The sequence below is a fragment of the Neodiprion fabricii genome, chromosome 2 (genome assembly GCF_021155785.1).
Source record: "Neodiprion fabricii isolate iyNeoFabr1 chromosome 2, iyNeoFabr1.1, whole genome shotgun sequence".
Taxonomy (NCBI): Eukaryota; Metazoa; Arthropoda; class Insecta; order Hymenoptera; family Diprionidae; genus Neodiprion; species Neodiprion fabricii.
This window is the reverse complement of record NC_060240.1, coordinates 22,964,936-22,990,738: the sequence shown is the minus strand read 5'-3', so window position 1 is coordinate 22,990,738 and position 25,803 is coordinate 22,964,936. Positions and strand designations below refer to the sequence as shown.

Sequence of the window (25,803 nt, the reverse complement as noted above, 5' to 3'; positions counted from 1 at the left end):
ATTTGAACGCATTGCATTTATTACAAACAAGTAAATAGTGTATTTGAACATTTTTAACAACTATTAAAGCGCATTCATATTATTAGGCGGCCGTTCTTCTCTTTCAGGATCACGTGAAACAATTGTTGCGCTTGATCATCTGCAACAGAATAAAAATTGACCAAAATTTAATCCCAAGTCAAATATGTTCTCAATAAAATTTGGTGAAGCAATCAATAGTAATTAGAAATTTACTTATTCACTAATTTAATAATATAACCTGTAAGTAGCAAGATATGGATACACACGTGTGGTTATATTCATTCATTTGCGAACTCCATTGTCCATTTCATGAAATCGTTGTCCAATTTATGATCTATTCTTAACAAACGTAATTTTTTTTCATATGTTCTGCAGATAGAACTTGCACTTTATTCATCGAATGGAGGATATTCTTCTACTTGATGATGTTGGTAACTATAGTACATATACGTGGTGGGACTTCGCCAGACACATTTTTGGTAACTTCAGGTTGGATGATTACCAAAATGTACCCTGCGAAGTTTTTAGCGCGCCTAAAGATTCAGAAAACACAAATGAATTTGAAAATTTATTTTTTCCGAATACGTAAAGTTGAACAAGAATTTATTACTATGAGAAATACTCTAAGCTTCCCCACAAATATTTAGCAGATCCGATTGAAGTTCAGAACACTACTGAAACTCGTGAGTGATTGTATGGACCTATTTCACGTGCCCCGGTGTTTGAGTATCAATATAAGTAAATCTTTAATTTTTATTGGATTTTCAAAGTAAGGTGGATGACTGTCCATTATATAATTTAATTATATAATATATAAACATTTCAGTACCAAGGCGTCATGGCGGCGTCAAGCGCGCTCGTGCTGCAATTGCCAAAAATCGGGAAATAGCGTCATAAAGTAATTCAATGTTCTTGGAGTCTCAGGTAAAAGTTTACTTTTTATTAGTGCAGGAATTTGTCGTACGTTGGTATCAGCAAAGTCACGTGACTCTTTCAGCATACAGAACACGAAAAAGTCACTCAAGCGTTGTCGGGAAAGTGCGACTGCTGCGAGGCGTCTCTGCAAGAGCGCTGTCTCGGATGCGCAGTGTCGTGCAAACCATAAGATTAGCAACTGCGATTAGTTGTACGCGTGAAAAAAAAATCGATAAAGACAATTGAAGGTGAGTCAGCCATATTTTCTGTAATAAACTCAATCGTATTTTATTTATTGAACCCATCCTTTCCCCACACAATTTATATTCATAAAGGCTCAGAACTGAGGTGTAAAAACTTTTGAAAGTATGGGTTCTGAGTATTTTTGAGGTCTAGGAATTCGATTATGAACATAAAAAGTTATTTTTGACTGCGCATTTATATGGTTTCGAGCCCTCGAAAATGACGAATTTTTGATCATTTTCTTAAATGGCGTCATAGAACTATCATCTTCTTTCAGCGGGCTGAATTTTTCTATTGAAAAACATTGAATGATAATATTTTTGAGTTCAAATACACAATTTCAAGAATTACCGAGTAATTTTTGTTGTATGAGCTTCAGTTATACTATATAATAAAACACATTTATTCTGTAATTCTTGAAATTTCTTGCTTGTACTAAAAACATGTTTTATTCAGTGTTTAAAGGAAACGAAAATTCCATTCCGAAAAAAGAAAAGGATAGTTTATTCTATGACGCCGTTTGAGAAAATGACAAAAATTTTGTCGACTTCGAGGGCTCAAAAGTGCAATGAAAAAAATGGTTCGGGATTTACAATAATACTGTTATTGTTGGCAAGTTATAGGTATATTTGTGAAAACATATTCCTTACACAGGAAATACAATAGCTCTTTTAGAAAACTCTGATTCCTGTAAAGTTCATACTAACGTGACTAGTGAAGTATTTCTAATCTAACAATCATATAGCTAGTTAAGGCAGAACAGTTTTTTCCATGTAAGCGTACTGCGTTCTTGTGAACGAAACTCAATCGTCTAGCCAGCTTAGCCACTCTAACATAAGTACAGTGGACGCTCGATATATGACCCTGCCGCGGGGCCCGAGGAGAGGTAAATTCTCCGAAATGGATAGTTGCTAATCGCTCCCACTCCTGGCGTTGAAAACAAGAGCCGTGCGAGGTGGGGGGTGACAATGCAGCGCAGTGGGAGATGGACGCGCTGAGGTGGGGGCTGCATTATTTGTGTGAATAGCCATTTATCTAGCGCCTACTGTAGCTGGAAATGTATCGCTTTCGACGCGACCTCGCTGCACGCAAAAATCTTTTGCGATGGAAGAGTTTGTGGAGCATAAAGTTGGCGAATGGAATATTGGTGATCTAATACCACCATTTGAAATTAAGTCTGTTCTCACTAGTTTACAGTTTGTGAAACATGAGTTTTTTTCCTGTATAAGCACACGCCAATCGTACATAACAATAAGCGAATGTATGTAGGTTAGGACGGTCATCATTTTCTTGAATATTTACTCAGTGACGTAAATATAATATTTTGATATCGATAACACATAATTGAAATAAATATTGGCGATTATGAAACATATTGGTTGACAATGTCCTGTAATCCGAATATCTCCTGCTGACACCAAACCCGTTTTTTAATCAAGTAACTAGCTTTACGAGCATAGGTCGGTTCAATGTCCTGTAATGTATCCATATAAAATAAATTTCTAATTGAGACAAATTCCTTGGGCTTGTACATACTTATGAGAATCTCTACTTTACCTAAACGTATATTTTTATAAATAATTATCCCTATACTGACAAAACTGTTTTCTACCAAACAACATTATACCTATGTATATGCTTGCTTCGACTGTACTAGTATGGCTGGTGTTCGTCTACCTCACGTGCTAGTACTTATAAGACAACTATACTAGTTGGTTGGTATACTCATAACTCGTGATCGTGAACTCAGCTATACTACAGTATTGTTGATGTAGAGATACTTGTCAGACTCACGGAGCTGTTGGCTATATGTCTGTCATGACATAGTGGTAAGCTTACGCCAATGGTATTTTGTCAGTCATATTTTCATGGCTTTCTTGCCTAGATGGCATCACAGTATCACATTTTCAAATACAACATTGCTGTAACAATACTAATTATAGCTAGAATCGGTACATTTTATATTCAGTGTGTGTATGAATACGCCGAGAAAATATCTTTTTATGGTCATAATAGGATTCCTTGACCGCAAATTTATTTAAAACCTATGCTTTCAAAAGTAAATATTCACTTGAGATACCATAAACATTGAATTACTTTATGACGCCATTTAGCGAATTTAGCACTTACGGCACGGGCGCGCTTGACTCTACTATGTTTATCTATCAACTTGGAGACATTTTTTTTCAGACAAAATATGGTGGACACACGTCGGATATCGCAAACGCTATCAACAAAAACACGTCCCAGGGAAACGACAGCAATTTTTTTTACCGTCGGAAATTTTTCAACCAAATTTTCACCCAATATAGGTAAAATATCATACTTTCAAAGAAATATGAGGGATTCTCCGTCAACTCGGCCACTTTTTTTTCGACCATCTCAGATCTGCCCCATAATTCGTTACATCAAAGTACTACTAAAAGATACTCTATGTGAATTTTTTCAGATCTTTTAATTCATTATTTCAGAAATTGCCGGTTTTTTTAAAATGAATACACCTCGGAAACTTGAAGTATTGAAAAAAAATGACTCTCCATAAAAGTTGTAGTTTTTTGTTAGCTTTCGAGAGGAATTTATTCAAAAATTTTTAAGTTCCGGTAACGCTGATTTTTTACCAAAAAAGGAAGAAATTATTTTTTTTATTCAAAAAGGACCCTTTTTTGCTGAAAAAATTACAGTCTTCTAATATGTGTGACAATATCGCCAAAAAAGCGCCAGAGTGGCACGGATCGAGGTTCTAGGGTAAAAAAAATGAAGCCACACAAATTAATTTTTTTATACCGGAACCTCGACCAAATTTATGTGGCTTCATTTTTTTTACCCTAGAACCTCGATCCGTGCCACTCTGGCGATTTTTTGGCGATATTCTCACACATATTAGAAGACTAATTTTTTCAGCAAAAAAAAGGGTCCTTTTTGAATAAAAAAAATAATTTCTTCCTTTTTGGCTAGACCCATTAGTCATCCGTTATGGGACGCAAAATTGCGTAGGCTTTCAAACAAATACCTTATTTAGCAGTTTGTATCAATATGTGATTGACAAGCGATCGTATTCGTAGTATTAAAGAAAAAAATTACTATGTATGCGCCGATGACACCTGTTAGTAAACTGACAGATTTAATCCATTCTGGGTAAAAACTAGATCAATTTGTGAGAAGAGTTTGAAAACTTTATATAATTAGGTTGCTTGTCGTTATCATTTATTTTGAATCTGCTTAATCAAATGATCTCGAATTAATAATCAATATTGGCGAATTTGGAGCTCGCAAATGAATATAAAATAGAATGTAATTATTGAATAGGGGACGTTCAGGTTTCTCTAATGCCAATATTCCCTTCTCTGCAATACTGTATGTATGTAGATACCAGGAGAATTCCTTGAGGTTTAACGATGTAAATGATGCCTCGCCATCCGATAGGCAATCATGGACTTATAGGCTGAGCGCAAGGTGAGTCTGACAATGAGTTTCAGCAGTATAAATCAGCGGGGTGACACAAGTTTCCCCTTCCACTTTCTTATTTGAAACCTTAGACGAAATTCTATTACCACAACAAGAAAAATAAATGTTACCACGTAAATTGACTAGTATAGCATTGATATAATAATAACGAATAAAGGAAATTTATCTGATTTTCTATCTCGAGAGTGCGGTGTGATAAAATTGTGTTACTAACAAACGTGAGGGAAAACTCAAAACTACTAACCTTTGGTTACTTCGTCACCCAGCTCGATTCAGGTGGTAATGCTTTGTAATACATTATCTAATAAGGGTCAGATCCTAAAACATTGAGTGTCACCCCGCTCGTATGAATCTTCGGAAGAGTACGTGAGGTAACATATTGGCCATATTGACGAACACTGTTTGCACGCGTGTGCGAGACGAAAACGAACATTGTAAATATGCGAGGTAGAAAAGACTTTGGCTCTATGATGCACACGATATTTTATGTAACAGAAGTATAGTTTACAAGTTTGTTTAGGGTTCCGTACTTCAGAAGGAAAAAACGGAACCCTTATAGGATCACTTTGTTGTCGGTCCGCCTGTCAAGACCCTTTTTCTCAGGAACGGGTAGAGGTATCAAGTGGAAATTAATATCAAACACTAAGGTTTACGGTCCCCTGGAGGTGTAAAAAATTCAAGCTTCTAAGTCACCGCAATCAAAAGATACGCCCATTTAACTCACATATTTTTATACTCGCAAACTCATGCATCAAAACCTGTAGGGTACTTCCCGTTGACTTGGAATCATGAAATTTGAAGAAAAGCAAGGTCTCACAGCACAAGTAAAGGAAAAAGTCCGAAAATAGTTAATTTGTAGTTATATATAAAAAAAAAAAATTATTTTGTACGGAACCCTCAGGGCGCGAGTCCTATTCGCACTCGTCCGGTTTTGTTCATAGTAGAGTACAAAGAAGTTTATTTTTATTTCCTGTATTAAAAAGATGGTCCTTTTGTGCACTGTCATAAAAACAATAACTTTATGTGTAGGACGCAGGCAAAAAAGATACGTGAACCACATTTCCGTTACATAAATTATTTTAAAATACCTATTTCTTTTCGCATGAAACTGCTTTATTTATTATTACGGATTTGTTGTGTCGTTTTGATTCAATTGTCTGATACATTATTTGCAAGCATGATATTGGATCTATTGTTCATCTGAAAGAATAATGCATTTTGTACTTTTCAAATCAAATTATGAATCAACTTATTGTTGATATGCAGAACTAATATTATATGAGGTAGACTGTTCATGAAGTGTAAAACCATTTCGTAAAAAGAAAGTAAATTAGATAAAGTGGGTACGGTATAGATGTGCATCTAGGAGCTTTAGTTGTACTACGAGTTCGTTCCAAGGTGTTTTTGAGGATAACGGTGGAGAACGGAAAAAGTGAGATACAGAGAATTAATGCACATTTAGCATGTGTAAGTATATAAGTTTTATTATAAGATATGTGATGGTCGAGTGTTAAATAATGCATTACAAATAATTCTTCATTTGTAACTAAGTAATACTACACTACAATGGATACAAAATGAACATGTGCTTTTTTAATTACTTTTCTGCGGAATAAGCATGTAGGTATGCACTATTTTTCTGAGTACAATATATCTAGAGGAAACGGTGAAAATTGGTGTATTAATTGTCCGACTACGTATGCACGACTTTCGGTGAATTTTCATGAAGGCTGATCACGTGATCACCTCAAGTTTTTCTGCCAAACTCGGTTTATGGAGATTATGGTACATGATGCTAATTTGTTTGGTTCAAGTAGATCTGAAGTAGTTGATACAGTGATTCCGGAATGCTCGGAAAAATTTTATTGTTAACTGATTCATCGCTTATAACTGCCACGGGTCATCGTGAAAACATAATTTAAATTTACCTCTTGTCGTAGGAGAGTTTATTTTCTGGCACTGCATGTCCCGTTTTGAGTAAGGTGGCTCCCTTGCCTTGTAGCGTCAACTGAAGATATGTAAAAATAGCAAGCTTTGGGTTATTTTTCGTAATGGTTTGCCAGGTGTGGCCGCGTTTGCGGGTAATTCTACTACCCTACACTTACCAACTCGTCTTATAAGTTCGCTGATCTATATACTAACTGGATGCGTTATGGTATAGGCAGCCTTGTAATTATTAGAAGCCATGTTGCTTGTAGTCAATTTGTCAAGTACACTCTGACGACTCACCCGTCTCGTATATGTAATATGTGGCTAAATCAAGAAGTAAGATTAAAGAGAAGACTGATTTTGGTTACGGAGTACTGTGGTTCAGTACGCGCCACTCGCAGCGTCGCGACACCCATAAAGATTCAAGAATTATGGGAAGTTCCCTGAACTTGGACCATATAGTGGAGACCGGGACACGACGAAACCCCAAAAAATTTGGAAAAAATAGTTTTTGTTTAATATGTGTTGAATCAAAGTATGTAACATTCTTTTAGGGAAATAAAAAATTTTTTTAGAAGTTTTAAAAAAAATTATATTCTTGATAAAGGTAATTTGTTCCGGAATATAATTTTTTTTGCAATATATATTGATAGATAATCGATGATTTATTCAATACAGGTAGAATTAAAGGATACGGATACATTAAAAAAAAAGTACAAAATTTTGTTCAATTTTTGAAAGGGGCCCGTCGTGCCCCGTATTTAATTTTTTTTTTTTTAAATATGGCTAATAATGATGAATTTATTCGAGATCGATCAAAACAACTTGTATCCGGTGCTCATAAGCCACAAAAAATAATTAGCGGCTTAGGGGGTTCGTCGTGATCCGGTCTCCCCTACTCCTGGACCGCGCATCGCCTATGCTCTGGCACTGAAGTGTTGTGATAAGTTACCGATGCAACAGAGAGATTGTAGATATAAAGAAAATAACGTTGTCACATCTACTTGCAATGTTATCGGATCTGTTACCATAATCGAGCTATAATCTGTGTGAAATAAATTTGCTGTCGCGTGACGTTCAGGGTTGCCACTTTTCCGAGTTTGACCCAGAGCAGCCCCCTGACACTCACCACTGCTCGTATACTAAAAAATTGTACGCGTTTTCTCCCCGTTTTTTAGTTCCTCTACGTGGCGCTAGTAAACTTTTGAGATGCTTGCTGCCCTCGCTGACCGAGCGCAAGCTCGTCAGGTAACTACTAGCGCCACTAGTGGTGGAAATTGACGGCAGAATCGAGGGACATTTTGCGAACCACTTTTAGCAGCGTGTGTCAGGGGGCTGACCCAGAGACTCCGGGTTTTGGCTACTTTACTCCGGGTTCCGGGTGGACAATTGAATCTCCAGGTAAAACGTATGACATTTGCATTTTCCGTTTTATTATCACCGTTAACGGCCGTAAGACCCATAAGTCGCAAAATAAGATTTGCACTTGTTGGTAAAATTATAATTTATGATTGAGAGTTGGCAGCATTGGTGTATGCGCAGGCGAAAAATATATATATTACTGTAAGAATTCCAGAACGTGCGTCACTTCCTTCAGAGAGGTTAAAAATGTCTGTGTAACACCACATGCTGCTGAGAGCAAAAAAGAAATTAAATAATAGAAAGCTTGAAACTGAAAATATATCGAAAGATATCTTGCGCATCCTTGCTCAGTGCGAAGCGTAATTGCATTAATCTACATTATTATCAACTACTTATATCTGTGTACATATGTAAATACACTATTCTTAGGTATTTTCTAAATATCTCGTGTCTCGTGTCCACTTATTCTCCACACAGCCCTTTCCGAATTCAACAGCACTGTTAACAGTAATAACAATTCAAACCCCCCTCCTCCTCGATCCCCGGGTCGGCAGTTAGCGTGAGCTGGCAACCCTGGAACCCTGGACACGTTGATAGACATTTATGAGCTCAGACTACGAAAACAATAAACAATGGAATTTAAATTTGTTTCAATCATTTAAAGGTAATGACTCGGTCTTGTTGGGTTCATCATTGGGGGCGGGGGCGTCTGATAATAAATGTTTTCAAGTATCATTTCACAGGTATATGTATAAATGGTTAAAAGTAGCAGAGGACGTCTCTAACCGACGATTCTATAAGATCAACACAAATAGAGCATGGTTTACGGGTTCGTTATCCTTGGCTGGCAACGCATATCACGAGCGGGATGGCAATGCGCAATCCAAGAGTATATGGCCCAAACCTCTAACCTTAGAGCATGTATAAGCCTCTAACACTAAACCCAATTTACCGTAAAGGAAAATGGCCACCAAATGTCGCTGCCGCTACGCGGCGCTCAGAGTCGTGCTGATAGTGTGCTTCCTAACCTTGACACGTTTTTAAGATACGTAATGTATAACCGATGAATAGTTATTTGAATTTTTTATCTTGCCAACTCTACCATATTCCTTTGCATTGAATATTTCGATCCGTTGTAACAGTATGGTTCTGGTCGGTTCGAGTTATCCTTAGCAGTGGTTGCAGCCCCTTCTAGCCGGATGCTCAGATTCGACCAGGGTTCAGTTTCAGGTGAAGAGAAAAAAGGGTAATCCAATAATTGAACACAATGATATTCGATTAAGACGGTAGCAGCAATTTATTTAACTCGTCATTTGGATTTCTATGAGGCAACAGAAATACTGTGCAGGTGCTTCAGTCATCTTCGCGATAATATTTTATATCTAACTATAGCTACGAACTTTTAACGAAACCATGTCAGGAGATATTTTATTACGTGGATACGGGACATACGAATCAGTCTGAGTAACGTCGAGTTTCGTAGGCACGATGTGAGCAGCAATCTAAACGTCTGAAATTCGGAGCCCTGTTTAGAGTGTACGCCGGTATCCTCCTGGATTGACCATAATTAGTGGTCCTTATATCGCGCCTTTATGTAATGTTCCGCTATTAATAATGAGATAGACCAAACGAAATCGACTTTCGATAATTCCCAATCTCTCTCATCGGCTGCATCGCCAGTCATTGTCACATAATTCATATAGAATTAAGCTCTCATTGTGTATCGGACCGAAAACAAGGTGGCCGAAGGCCTAAGGCATTAAAGCCATATTACTGATCTGAATATGGCACTTCACTAGCCAATGACGATTGACACAGTTATTCCAACTTGAGGCACCTAGGCTGGAAATGGATGTGCTTCACCCGGTCTGGCGATAATTGGAAACTTTTCTGTGGCAGTCGGTCGAACGGCGCTATATTATCCCGCCTGGCGGCATCGGTATCGCGGGCGGCGAGCGCACCTGGCGGATATTCGCAGTGCTTGCCCGACAGAGTTCGATCAACTGCAAATGGGATGGCGGTAGCGGTTGGGTTAATTGGGTTCGGTACGATAACGAGCAGGACGGAGATAGCCGGAATAAGAAACGGGCGTATACAGACCAGACTAATATATGACTTTACAAGGGTCTGGAAAGGTCGTGGGCGACTGTCAGAACGCCAATGGTCACGCGTTTGCTTAGTTTCAAAATTGCAACGCCCTGTTCTATGAACACAATTGTCTACGTCTCGGGAAGGAAAACCTAAGTGGTCAAAAACCACCCCCGCACTCGCACATGCCACCCTTATTGAGAGAAACATATGAGAAAACGCTTCTAACGTCAGTTAGCAAGCTACAGTCAGACAGACCACACATATCCTGCATATGCTCTTTAAATAACATTTCTTGTAAAATATTCAAATACATCGTGATTATAGACAACTGCGTCGTGATTATTTTTAACAAGTGTCAGGACCCTTCCGTACATTCCTACACATACAGACAACTACGGAGTCTAACCGGACAAAGCTACTTCATACAAGAGATATGTGCCAGCGCGGCTGATTGTGGGTAATGCGCCTGATGAACTGGTACCACACCAAGATTTGATATTCTTCTTCTTCATTATACCCGTATCCTTCTTCTTGCGGGGCATTACCTACAATTCTCGAATCTTTCTTGCTGCCAGTAGTGTTTTTGGAACTGTCAAATTTCGTACCCAAAATTATTCCTATCCGTACGAGACAAGTTCACTCCCTAATCTTACTTCCTGGGCTCTATATACCTGAGTACAATAAATTTTTCGTAAGGTGCTTGTGCTACCAAACAAAAAAGTGATTTATAACATACTTGAAATATGACAATGGTGCTGGTTTTTTCATATGGGCAAGTCCACCAATTATTAACAAATGAACGGGACGTCTAAAAATCGATTTGTCTGAAATTATTACCTCTAGTAGTATCTACTAAGATTGAAAAGTTCACCAAGTTTGAGCCTTCTAGGGCTTACTGTTCGCGAGAAATGCCACATCCAAGTTTATTATTTTGACTCAATTGAGGTTTAAGCGCGAATTGTTTTCGTATCGTTATCGAAAGAAAATAAAATTATGAAAATATAGGTATCTTATGTGATAAATTCTCACCTTTCCGAATGTGTTATTCATTTTTGGATAACTTTTCAAAATTAATCTCAAAAACACGCTGTGCGGCAAAATGCCGCTTTTTTCATGCGCCACCTAAATTTAGGTATTTCACTTTTGAGTTCTTCATGTGAAAGCTGAGATTTTTTCAGTAAGGTGCTCAAATTTTTAGAGTGAGACGGCCGTAGGATCTCGCATGAGCTACGTCCAATTGCTAAAGGTCTATTAATAATATGTTCTTTCTTTTTGGAATTCAATGGAATGTTTTTATTTCTTTCTTTCAGATATCTGTCTATTAGTGTAGCGCGAGAAAACGGTGAAACTTAGCAGGTTCAGTGAAAGACTGCGCAGACGCGAGTTTGTCGTCTACTCATTCTTTGGCGAACGAAAATATCGCCATAATACGACCGATGAGAGTCAATCTATTTAGCGCCTGCGCAGTCGGTCGCTGAGCTTGCTAAGTTTTACCGTTTTCTCGTGGTATACTAATAAACAGAAATCTGAGAGATGATGATGCAGTCGCCTCATCAACTACCGCTAGATACATCTGGTGGTCCACAATTCAAAGAAACAAAAACATTCCGCTGAATTTCAAAAGGAGAGTACATATTATTACCAGACCTTTATCAATTGAATGTAGCTCACGTGAGATCCTACAACAATCCCACTCTAAAAATTTCAGTTTCTTACTGAAAAAATCTCAGAACTCAAAAGTAAGATAAATTTAGGTGGCGCATAAAAGAAAGCGGTTTATTTGCCGCACAACGTGTTTTTGAGAATGTTTTCGAAAAGTTATTCAGAAATAAATAACATACTCGGAAAGGTGAGAATTTATCACATAAGATACCCGTATATTCATAATATTTTTTTCTGCCGAAAACGATACGAAAACAATTCGCGTTTAACCTCAATTAGGTTGAAACTAGACACTTGAATGTGGCACTTCTCGCGAACGGTAAGTCGTAGAAAGTTCAAACTTGGTGAACTGTTGAATCTTACAAGGTACCCTAGGTAGGTCAACCCCTTCGATTTTGATCTACTGCATATATGGCGTAGTGCATCGAAAACTAAGAAACACGTATATTTTTTTATCTGCTCATAACCGGTTTAGATGGATGAACGAGCCCCTAAGATGGGCACCCAACGGGATGATTTCTTGATGCGCTTGATGGATTTGAATGAAGCCAAGCTAAAATCTTTCTATCGATGAATGAAACCCCATCTTTGGACGTCGTTTGCACCCCTCTAAGCCGTTTATTAGCAGATAAAAAAATATACGTGTCTCTTAGTTTCCGATGCACTAGAACATATATGAACTGTTATATATCTATAGGTATGTATACATATAGGAGCGGGAAGGGAGTAGAGCAAAGAGACACACGATGTGATAGCTTGTATTCCTTTATTTCGACTGCCTCATCGTTCTGATCACCGATGCCTCCTGTGCTCCAGGTCGACATACACATACAAGCGTGGCAACCTCGCACTTATCAATTATCTCTCTCTATCCTAATATCGACTTCTACATGAACTAAATCAAAATCAGAGGGGTTAACCTACCTAGGGATTCTTGTTAGTACACACAAAGGGTAAAAATTTCAGACAGATCAAATTTTTGTCATCCCGTTCATTTTTTGATAGTTGGTGGACTTGCCCATGTATTTGTTATTAAAAATATAATACAAACGTGTTTTCTTTATAAGTTAGATTTAGAAAATTTCATCTATACTCGTATCATGATAAAAAATAATGGCAAAAGTATTACAAAAATATTACTGTGAAAATGGATACTTACTTGAAGAGTTGAAGGGAAGATATTTAGAAAAAATTAAGGTTTTGGTTAAAAAAAACTATAGGTTAATGCCGTTGACACTATCAATATGTCGAGCGGAAGATGGTTTCTCTGATACCAGCTGACAGTTAGATACGAGGACCGGTCAGCATCTCGCGATCAGTCAAGCGTTCACTTTACCCTGTCCACATTGCCTCGTAGGTTACACGAGAACAATGTGACTAAAAACTTTCACCAAATCGTATGACAAAAAAGTAAATTGTATAAGAAACCAGATATCACTACGAATCAACAACAGTAACTAAAAGCATGTTAAACAGAATTGTTAGCGACGCCGGGTATGTGACAAACTCTGGGGTGACCCATAGTCTACGAGTTGAACTAATGACTGCCACTACGATAGACTCTCGCTAGGGGAGGGGTACACTGAGTACGCAAATGATTTGATTAAATGCGACGATTTCTTTTCAAAGGAGTTTATTGTTCACATTTCGGTAAAAGACAGTCTCAGTGATATGTACGCGAATGTACCGATCGATCATATCGTCCCGGCAGGCGCCATTTCGCGAGACTGTCATAACCCTGGCTTTTCCAGGGCGGAAACCATCTCCTTGAGATGGTCAGCCTCGGGGACCTCCCGGCCCAATCGATCGATAACCCTCAAAACAGGTACAAGTGTCACTTCTCGCATAACGATCTCTTTTCGGCGATGTTCCAAATCCAAATGAACGTGCTCGGACTCGTGTGATCGGTATTCGCGTAAGCCTCGCCCCCTTTATTGGTCAATCCATACATCCAAGGTATGACAAGCTCTCTACCGTTACAACCACAGTTTCGCTTCTTTCAAACTTGGTAGCATTTTCACTGATTTAACCACACTCGCCAACAACAATTGTTGGATTTATTTCTAAATAGGGCATGCGTCATGCTGCTAAAGTATTTCCTTTTGTGAAGTAGTTCAAGACAAATTCTCACGACCATCTCAATATCGCTCGATTAAAAAATATTTGAGAAGTTTACTTGGCCCCGCTGGTCCACATTACTCCTCGTTTCCCTGCTTGGCAGTAATATGGGGCCGTTCATAAAACATGTAACGCTATTAGAGGAGGGCGGGAGGGATTGTACTATTGTCGCGATTGGTAACGAGCGTAAGGAATATTCTGTAACTGAGCGTCACGGGGGGAGCGGCACATATCCCAAAAATGAGTGTCGCCTGTTTTATGAACGGTCCTTAACAATTATTTACATAAACTTTAACTTTTTATACGTGTTTCCACATCGCACAGGTAATTATAGGTTGAGACCTGCTCATACACCGTATGTTCGATTGACAGATGTCTCATTAAATAATTATCGTTCTGAGGAGGGTCCACACTCGGCCCGAAACGTCAAAACCTTCTCGTTTTCACTGACCTGTTTATCGAAGAGTCCTTCTGTTCACAAAACCTCTTTTTTTAGAAGTGAAGTTATGGCGCACTGATCCTAGCCTATCCTATATCATATTATTACTAGGTTTAAAATTGGAACATCGTGCCGAAGTCACTACAAGCTCCGACGAGCGTTCTATGATACGTTCATGCGACGTTCAAGAGGGCTTCAAAATCGGGACATAGGAAGACCTAGAGACGTTGCCGCGACTTTTTTAAGACCAATCACGGGGCCTCACAAACATGTTTGTGAGCTTCTTACGACGTTCAGTGAACGACCTGTTGGCGTGTGGGTTCAATATCCCACGACATTTGACTACAAGCTGCGTGGTCGCCTCATAGCTTCAATTCTTTACAAAAAAAATAACTCGGGATACTGCATCCAGATAGTATAGAGATCGGTATATGGGATCCTGACGTAAAATCGATTTCGAATAAAAAAAATACTATGATCTTCTCCCCCGCCCTTTTGGATTCCTCATAAGGGTAATCTACACATCTTCAGTCAACGCTTACAGATAAAAATATTGTCGCAGCACAATCCTGCTTATCGATAGAGTTCAATCATTCTTATAAGCATGCGGGGTCTGTCGCTCAAAATACAAAGTTTCACCGTTCCCTTTCGACAAATGTTCGTTGCTTAAACTAGCTGCAGTGGGATATACGTTGTTCTGTATTTAATGATTGGTCAACTTGTTATTATACACCTATTTATATTATATTGCTGAAGCTGATGGTAGCAGAATTGCTTTCAATTCATTATTCACTCATAGATCCAGAGTTATTCACGAAAAAAAAATACTGACACTTATCTGACATGCATGTATCAATCTCGAAACAAGAAACTTACTCTCTCGCTACAAATATGCGATCGCTGTGTTATGTTTCATTCTCTTTAGTTCGATTTTGATAGGTGACACCAATTTGTTGTATACATGAAAAATTTGTCTCAGGTTCAAAAGAGAAGAGAACCTCATTTGGACCTCATTCGATAGGACACGAGATTGATTAGATACAGACTGATTAAATACCAAGCATTGAAACGATTTCAAAAAGTCTGATTGAACATAGCCCGATTTAACACGGCACATTAATTAAACTCTGATGGTCCACAGAATTAAATAAATAATCGAGCACTTGATGGAAATACAAAATTAGATGTGGGAAAGTAATAGGTACCTAAGTCGTATTTTCAGACCGATTGTGGAAAACAGAAGCTTCCGTATACATATTTTACCAGTACACGCATGAAAAAACTTGTTTACGCCATCTATGTTCGATTGGTAACCTGCTACTTTATACGGTAAATCTCAGAATTACGCTAAAAAGTTTTTAGATTGTAGTTAGGAATGTAGACATTCACGATCGAAAATAGGTAACGCAATGCGACTTATTATGTGCCTGCCGGAAAACATAAAATGGGGCACACCTGTAAACTGTTTTCGGCTCGAATGATGTTTGGACTAAGATGACTAGAGACCAGGAGACCGAACTCCAATCCAAGCACGTAGTTTAAGGTGGTCCAATATATGTATAGCAGCCGCTTAGCGGCATGGCTAACAATAAGCGTAGAATACTTGCGCAACCCGATACTACGCCTCTGTTTTAAGGTAGTGGGAGATTCTCGAAATATTTTAAATTATTTGATTGCGCAGTACCGCATTGAGCAAGTATTTTACGCTTAGCGGAGCTGCCATGGTGTAAGAAGTAAGGTGTGCTCGATAGAGAAACAATTTTCATACAAGGTCGCGGATTCCACCAGTTGACGTCACTAAAGTCATCGTAAGCCTACAGCGCATGCGCATGCGCACCTAAAAATTACAACATAACCTCAATTATAACTTCAATAAGCGAATAAACAAACGTGGTGTGTCACGCATCGCGTTGACGCGAATCGTTTAATGAATTCAATCAAAACAATTCAACTGTTCGGTTAAGGGCTGTAAGAATCGTGGTAGGACCAGCAGAGGTAAAAGTATTCACATTTCCGCTATGCGTGAACTGAAGAATTCAGTCAACGTTTCATGTGTAACATTCTAATTTACCTTGGAATCTTTCAACAGTTTTGAATTGACCGCCTGTTGTGACGTCAACTGGTGGACCTTTTCTATTGGTCCGTCCGAAAAGCGCGGAAGCACACCTTACTCCTTAGGGGGCATCCATTAATCACGTGATGCCTTTATAATCAATTTTAGATCCCCCCCCCTCCCCCTCCGTGATCACACGTGAGGTTTTGGTGAACCCCCTCCCCCCCTGCCCCCTTTGCCCGTTATCACGTGAAATGCACCAAAAAATACACGTGATATTGCCCGTGACCCCTCCCTCCCCCCGTGTGATCAATCGTGATATTTTAAAGTACCCCTCCCCCCCATCGTAAGTCTCACGTGATTAATGGATGCCCCCTTACACCATGGGAGCTGCCAGGCGGCTTTACTTTTTTACTTTTTTACTTTTTGGGCGTGGTGTGCGAATTCGGCAACCTTTCCCTCAACTGCTATTCAAATGCACGGAAGATTGATCTTACGGTGTGTACTTCCAATTAAAATTATTTTTACCAATCGTCTTGAGCAATCCGACTTGGAACGAGTGCATGCTTCAGTTTACAGTGCTTTTGATATCGGTGGCTGTCCGAGCTATGAGGGGAATACTGGTATTGTGCGATGCCTACTGATCGGTAGTCGCCATTATGGTGCAGTTGAGAAGTGTATTAGTATTACTTTAAATAAATATTTATCTTCAAGATTTATTATTAGGTAGCTCTTATTAATTTTCACATAGTAATTAATTAGTCTAGAGAATAGTCTAAGAACTCTAATTATACCTTGGATTGTACTCAACTCTCTACTGGTGAATGGAATCGTGTGAATCACAATTTGCATAATTCTCTTCAGCTAGTAGCGCCGATCGTGGTTCATCGCATATGTTAACTTTTAATGTCTCGGGTGTAAATAATTGGGATTATTAGACTTTTAATTTATATTTCAAATGTTTTATAGAATATTTTTCAAAGTTTTAATTTATCTTAGAAGGTCTTGAATCGTATTTGATGTGACAGCCACAATTCGAAACGTTGCACTTGAATGTTGATGATTAATAGTACCTATAAGCATGAATTTTCGGAGTAGTTTGTTAGATGCGAGTTCTGAAGCTGTTGAGTGACAATAATTGATAACCTTATAATAGTCCAGAAAATGTGTTGGTGGCCTGTAACATTTTATATTATTATTGATCCAAACTATATTTATTAAAATATTTACTCACGTGAAACTTCTGTACTTGCTTCTTCCAATCGGTGCTTACATAAGTTTTGGCAAACCCGCGATGTCGTCACTTTAATTTGGTTCTCTTTCTATTTTGCTTTAATGAATTAACCACAAGCCGCTAAATATATTTCATATCTACAATTAATAAGCGTCATTACTTTACGTTATCCGATACAAATTGTAAATCGCTTTCAAGTTTATCACATTGAGCTGTTCCAATGCTCTATGTCAAAACTCAACTATTGCAAATGATAACGCTACTGCAAAGTATCATCAGTAATAGTAGCGCGACGTTTTCATGAAAGGTGCAGGCCTAAACGTAAATCGAGTTTTGAAATAAGGTTTCAGTGACTATAGTTAAAACATAGATTAATACCAAGAATAAGGAGTTCTTCTATAGATACTTGACATGTTGTGATGACCCATGAAGAGTTTGTCGACGCTGGTAATACGGGCTAAGCCTGGCAAGTACCGTTATTCAAGCGTTCTTTACCAACGCTAGGTCGCATATCTTGGGTACCAGTACTAGCAAAAACACAAGTACTGGCCCAGACGGCCAGCTGGCCGTATCCAACCTTTGATTGCCGATACGCAGCCAACACTAATTCATGTTTTCACCACCAGTGCTAGAGCAAAAACACTAGCACCAGCCCAGACCCGGTATTCAAACATTGTTCGCCAATGTTAAGCTCGCGCTATACCATGTTTTCAGCGTCAGTACTAGTAAAATCACAATCACCAGCTTAATTTCGATAACGAGGTGCCGTAATTAGACGCTGTGCCAGCAGAGCTGCGAAATACAGAGTTACGCACAATTCGTTTTTCATCGATTCACCAACTTTGCCTTCTGTCTACACTTTACAGTAACATGCAGTTGGATGACAGCCGAGCGTAACTGGACGGATGTCTAACCCTTCTGTTAAATCTCGGGCTGAATTTCGCTTTTTCATGGTACTTCGGTTTCTAATATTCTGTATAAATGACGTTTGCTACTGCTTCTTTATAATGCTTTGTACAATAAATGTGCCCACTGTTCTCTAAAATGTTTCGACTGTTGAAATTCTCAATATTTGAACCACAAATTTCGATGCTGAAAGAGAATTCAGATTCAACTTGACACAAATGCAAATTGTTCTTGCGTACTTATGATTTTAGCAAAACTTGTGTGTTGCTAAAACAAAGATGAACGGAAATTGAATCATTAAACATCAATTTTTGAGGTCACCGATTATATGGAACATTCGGTTTGTTTATAGCACATGTACGTTTCGGCCGAGTGGACTGCGTACTGAATTTGTAAGCCAAAGATCACGGGTTCGAATTCTGAGTAGATGCTGGAAAATTTTTATTTCTGAATAAATGACAGGTATGTGCCTGTGTATATATTATACTAGTTAAAACGAAATGATATTCTCTGTTTGAAACTGATTTTCGACATAATTTTAATTAAAAAGCATCGCAACGTCCGTTAGGAGTTTATGGTGCTTTGTTTTGTGGTTCGAGGATCGGGTGACCATACATTATATTTTAATTTTCATTGACCATCTAATACAATTTCGATTTAAAAAACAACACTAGCATCGTGATGGCCAGCAACACGGACAAAGTGATGGTTAAGAGTACTGGTGAAGTGACAGCACTGGCGTAGCGATGGCCAGCAATATTAACTGGTCAAGAGGTTAGAACCAGTCACGATTTTTACAAAAACGATTTCTTCTTCCAACTTCTCAAAGTATAATGTTTCGAAAATATTCTGTGAAAATTTTAAGGTGATCTAATGGATGGTTCTAGAGATATCTTATAATATCCGTAGGTCCCTCTTACTATTGACGGCAGATGGCCGACGGCAGCTGTACTGACCGGATTATAACAGGATATTAAATACATCTAAATAATAAATATAATTTAAGTTTAGACTTGGGGTCAGTATATCTGTTGCCGTGAAACTGAGTAGTCGATAGTTGTACTCATCGAACTTCCGCCGGATGTCACGTGACCCCGAATTGTGTAGTTTTGTGGATGCTCAAGAGCTAACCAGTGCCCGATGTTGCAACGTGAGCTGGTGAGATACTTATCGTATAACCTCTGTTTCCTTTGGGGAGTAATGCAGTACGAGTCGTCGGTGATGGATTTATGATACGGTGCCTTATATTTGACGAATGCCGACGAATGAATATGTTTATAGAAACCATACGATTGATATAACGATGGTGTGTACGTGCAGCTTAGTACACCTGCGTTAGAACGGCGATAGAGTGTACGCACCTCAGCTCGGTTGCACCTCAAATGGCTTAGGGCCGAGAATGTATTGGGTTATATACCCCTCGCTGGATCTGTAACCGTGAAGATTAGGCGAGGGAAGAGGAAATAGTGGGCCTCGGTCCGTTAAATGGTCAAAACTCGCCTCTGTCAATGAGGCTGCTAGTGCGGTAGTATTTGCGGAGTAGAAATACGGATAGCTCAATGCGCCAAGAATAACGGAAATATAACAGGCTCGTATGCTTGAATGAATGGAAATATAAATTACTTCTATACCTAGGTAAACGGAAGTACGGATGGTCAGAACGTCAATTAACCACAAGTACGGCTGACTCAGAACACCAAATAAACGGAAATACGGATGGCTGAGGACGCCGAGAAACGGAAAGCTCGATGCGCTTTTGGGAAGTTGATACCACGTGAGGTTCAATGCACTTGCGACAATGCTGTATAAAACGTTATGCAATTCGTTTGACTCAGAGCGGCATACATCCTTGTCGTGCGGTGTCGGTGGATTAACTGCTTGCTACTGGCTAAAGCACCGGCCCTTCTGAAACCCTCGCGAGGCGTGAGATCACAGCTCGGGAGCTGCGGCTAGCTCTGCGCTGCAACCGCATTGTGAACGCCATCTTAAGGCGAGGGTGGCCGTGGAAACTCGTAGAACCGAGCGTAAATATATGTTCAGTTACAAGTTGTACAAACATATAAAATTATTGTACAAAATTTATCCCGGGACGTAATAGGAGTTCAAGAGAACTTCGAAAATCTGTTAGTATTCATAAAACATGTACCACCAAAAGGAAAAATTTTTTCAATCCAAAATTGAATTCTCAAACTTGGAGTTCATTTTTATAATCAGTGACCTCGAAAACCCCCAAGATTCGAGTCTTACGCAAATCAAGTAACTTCTTGGGTTTACGTCTGCCATATTCGATCTGCCATTTCGAATTTCGAAAATCTAATTCCATATTGATTATCAGCGACCCTAAAAATTCTCTATTCAGATTATGTTAGAAAAATTAGTTGCACAGGAAAATTCGTGCATAAAAGGGTCAAGTCTAAAACTTTAAATGCATTTTCGTCCAAACAAAGTTGTCAAAGATTGTGACCACTATATTTTAAAAATTAATCGACGGATTAAAATGAAATTCCTACAGCGTAATTTAGGCGTAAAAAACTAGTTTGGTGAAAATATTTTTTTGAAGAATTGTGATCTCAAGTCGATTATAAAACTTCGTACGAAAAATTCAATGGGATCGAAAGTTATGTGTATTACAATATTACATATACCCTAGTAGCATTCTGAGGTAAGCCTGCCTACAGGCTGCAATTGTAGACTTTATGTGTCTACTTCCACATTTGACTGCGGGTCTGAAATCAGAATCTGCATTATTCGAAATCCTGCAGAGGTCTGTTGTCAGGTAACAAAATATCGCTGTCAGGGGAGATTCTGTATTGACCTTGTAGAAAGACTTCCCACAGAGTCTTCTCAAATTTTTGCAACTGAAGGCAACGCTACTAGGGTAAGTATGTGATATGTGTTAGATAACTAAATGTGATAGGAATTTCAATTTGTTTTCCATGTGACTACTAAATATGAAGATAGGTAGTATTATACAGCTTTTATTGAGATACTAAGTAGTCTTACTAACTGCTCAAAGCTTCGGTATAAAGGACAACGCTCTTCAGCTACGAAAAGTTACCATGATCCAACATGTCAGATCGCAATTCAAGAAATCACTTCTTATGACGATGGATATAATGAAATTTTTGAGGTTGAAGATGTTGTGGTAAGCTTCGAACTCTTCTTTAAAACATCACCAACGCGTTTTCTTCACTAAATTATACTTTTCACAAAGTTCTCCACATTATCATGAATCATTGTATTTCAAATACAAGTGAAGTTTAAATAAGTTAATTACTTTGAATTATCGACCATTTTTATTTTGCATCACCAATGGTGATGTAAGAAAAGTATTGGTTTCGATTGAAAGTGACTTTTTCACATTCTTCCATTCGCTTGTTCGGAATTACCGAATGATGAACCGAGTGGTTCGAAAATTGGATGTATGAAGTGATTCGACATCAGTAATATCTACCCCTACTATCGGAAAAACCGAGCTGTAATCAAAGACCACGTAACGCCGACCAGTCAGTCGAACTTGTTGAGCAAGATATCAAAGTGATCTTTACCAGGAAGACATGCGGAGTGCACCTTACTACTTGATATCAGCTCCCATCCAAGGCCTGCAGATCACTGCAGATCACTGCAGGACACCAGTTTCGAAATTGGAAAATGCTGCACTGATGATAAAATCATAACAATGTAACATTAATGAAAAAATGTCGAATAGAACATATTATTCTGAATTTTGTTTTCATTGATTAACGGCAGTATAATACGTAATACCAAAATTATATAACAAATTCTTTTTGGAAACCGCGCCTTCCGCGTTCGTTAGAGAAATCAACAAATGGGAGAGTTCACGTTTATTCACAGACTCGATTGTATTTTGCTGATGATGAATGAGTCTGTAACTGAACATTTAATTGTGATAAGTATATATTTATATCACGGTCCCCTCAATTGGGCCTGTTGCGGAAAAGTATGCTCGTCAATAGGTGCATGACTGCGTCAGAGACTGTTCTTTCATTCCAGCCCATATACGCATGAGCAATTTCTTCGAATAATATTATATCTAATTGAACTGAATTTACGTAAAAAGTAATTAATTGGCTGTTAAGCCTTCAGTAGATGAACATGCACTGGACCGCCATAATTATTGTGTATAGTTCGTAGCAGCGGGCGTGGCACTCGTGGCTGGTAATCTAACGATTCTCGGATCGAGACCACATCTTTTTTTTTTTTGACGAGCATACTTTTCCGCAATAGGCCCAATTGAAGAGACCGTGATATAAATATATGCTTATCACAATTAAATGTTCGGTTACAGACTCATTCATCATCAGCAAAATACAATCGAGTCTGTGAATAAACGTGAACTCTCGCACTTGTTGATTTCTCCAACGAATGCGGAAGGCGCGGTTTCCAAACAAAAAGGTCCACCCGATAGATACGCTCGAGGCACGTGCACGCCGCCGCTCAGTCAGCTCTGCAGTCACTCTGCATTACCCAGGTAGCTGATGTACACGCAGGTGCAGCAGCGATCTTCCAAAATCTGACGTATCGGCCAAGCCAATATGCACGCGAACTACTCCCACCACGTCCAAATCCCCCCGCAGCTTGGTTCACCCGCAGGGCGAGCATTGGCAATCTCTCTACTAGCCACTGCTATCCGAGTCCGTGAACCACGAATTAGCTCATTAAACAGGGTGGTTTGCGTAGACATAGGTTATGACCTTTCTTCCCAATCAAAAGAGGAGTTCTTTTTATTTTTTATCAATTTAAATCGTTCTAATCAAAGATAAAGACTACTCACGTTAACGAGGTTGCACGATCCGGTGGCTCTAGAAAAACCGCGAACGTTACAATATATGTACAACAATCATTGTCATTTCCCGCCATACGCAGTAAAGTATGTATGTCCCCAGAAGTCTATAGGAGATTTGTGCAGAGCAAGGGAAGGGATGGATTAGTGATCATCATTTTGCGGCTGCAGCGTCTTAAGATGTTCGATAGAAAAATCCACATTCAAGGGATAAGGAAAACTGCAGAAGATCTTATCGAGGTGTAGCCGGACCGAGTTCAAACCTCAACCCGCCAATTTAGCGTCGGAGAGACGTGACCCGTCTTACAATTTTTGCGAGCTGCCGCTCAGGTCCTCCTTGACAGGCGGGCATTTGAACTCAGGTCCTACCTCCAGTTCCGCAGTGTCGCATTGTAAATAATTTTAATTAAAATTTTTCTTTAATAGAGAGATGTTGCTGATTTACTTAGAATTAAATAAAATTAAAATAGAAGGGATGGCCCATCGAAATGCGTTGAAACCTATGTTATGGACCGCCCTAAGAGATACGGCTTCAATATTATATTTTTTTCCGGAATGGTCCACGAATCAAGCGACCACGAGTCCCACTTAGCAAGAATTGTTACATTGTTTAAATTCAACGACCATTATCACATAGTCGTAAGTACGTATAACGTAACAAATTGTCTTACATAGTGGTGTTGCCGCCATTAGAATTTGGCATCGTAATTAGTATCTCCAAACAATCATTATATTTGCTAAGATTTAAGAAATATTCTAGGATTGTGTTTTTTTCAGAGTCAAACAATAATGTTTATTTAATTATTTAAGTAGATATTACCGTTTTGAAATATCCGTTCCATCTTTTTCCCTACGAAAATCTTTAGACCTCACGATTTTATAAACTGTGATAGCTGCTACGCTGCACTGAAGGAAGCGTTTGAACTATTGACATCAGGGTCACGCTGCGACATTATTATTGTTAGTTTTAAATTTCTCAATGCGGTACACATCAAGGTGCAGACTACTTCCAGCCCTGATTTTCCATGATTTAAGTAAGCTATATCTTAAGATAAAAATTGTTTTTAGCTTAGCTATTGCATTTTATTCTTCGGACGATTTCTATTTTAGCTCTGAGATTGGCTATGCTACGCCCCTAATGATTCAATGAAAAACAAGGAATGATTGGCGTTTGCTCGTTCTGCATTACGCGCGTTCTGTTTTATCGGACTACATCATAGCCGTTCGTAAGTCTATAGGAGTAATAACGAATAAGATAAACATGTAAAACTCAGCTTACACTAGGAGTGGTATTCCCTTGAGTTGATGGCTGGATTGGAATATCATCTTGGAAATAGTGATCGTTCCTATTAGGTGATGAACTGGTGGCAAAGTCAAGCAGACGATGGTTCGGACTCTCCGGGGTTGACAGATCATTCGGCAATGTTGGCAAGCACGTTGAGGCGCTTCGGCGATGAGTAGATATGCTGCAATGCTCGTAGTTACGGTAGCATCCCGCACCAGTCTGCGCAGGGCCTCGACCACACGCGGATTCACCCTCCGTGCTGTTTCCATCTATTCCCGACATGTTCTGACCTAAAACACCAGTCGGAATGACACCTTAGTGTTTCATACATGAAAGAACAATTATATACCTACTTGTTGAAGATGTGAGCAGCTATTCTTTAACATGACCTCGCGATTTATTCCAATCCCGTGGAAAACTTTGTAGGTAGAAATTGCATTGATTGATCGGTTTACTTAAGTTTCATCATGAGCTAAACTCTAGTTAATGCCGTGTGGTATTCCTACCTTTCCCGTCCGAGAAAACTCACCGTTTTTCTTGGTATATTAAATAAACAAACGAACCGAAATGTTTGAAATTTCGATGGTGCATCGCTCTTTTCTAGCGGAATTTCGGAAAGCTACTCATATCCCGAAAATCGTCAAAAAATGTGTAGTTTTTTGATACGTCTTACCATTCCCACATTTCCCATTTTATTTCTAGAGTAACTTTCCTGAATTCCGCTTCAAAAGAGTGCTGCGCCGTCGAAATTTGAATGCTTTAAGTTCGTTTGTTTCTTTAATATAGGAAGAAAAAGAGTGAGTTTGCTCGGTACCGGTACTACATCAGCTCAAGGACAGCTCAAGTTAGAAATCGTGATTCAATATCATGCATAGTATACCTCAAAATTTGCAAAAAAAAAAGATGACACTAATGATCGGAAAATATCGCAGAGTAAGTGTTCGAAGAAATATGTTGTTATAAATTTAAGGGATCTGTCGGAAATATCGAATTTACGACATCGGTATGTCGATTTAATTGCGTTCATCGATTGATCATCAAATTCAATTGATACCCTTAGCATTTGCAAGCTAGACATTAAAAACCATTGTTTTTATTTTACATAATCGTCAGTTTGGCAGAAGGGGACGTGGGGAATTGTACAATGGTTAAAAAGCAAGTGGGGCGGAGTAAGAAAACAAGCATAATGTATTTTATTAATTTGATTATGGCTTAATTTAAAATGTAAGTATGTATAGCCGGTTGTCCTTTATGTAGGTGTGGAAAAACAGTTGGT

At 38.8% G+C, this 25,803-nt stretch overlaps 1 protein-coding gene across 6 annotated transcripts in view; it reads right to left on the bottom strand.

The window, feature by feature from the left end:
- LOC124174762 (potassium voltage-gated channel subfamily B member 2) overlaps window positions 1–25,803 on the bottom strand; it is a 107,636-nt gene that overhangs the window by 33,563 nt on the left and 48,270 nt on the right. For all 6 annotated transcript variants that reach the window (XM_046554214.1, XM_046554215.1, XM_046554216.1 and 3 more), the window contains one exon: window positions 24,522–24,817. In XM_046554214.1, the coding sequence (XP_046410170.1) occupies window positions 24,522–24,817 (296 nt within the window). The remainder of the gene's footprint in view (window positions 1–24,521; window positions 24,818–25,803) is intronic.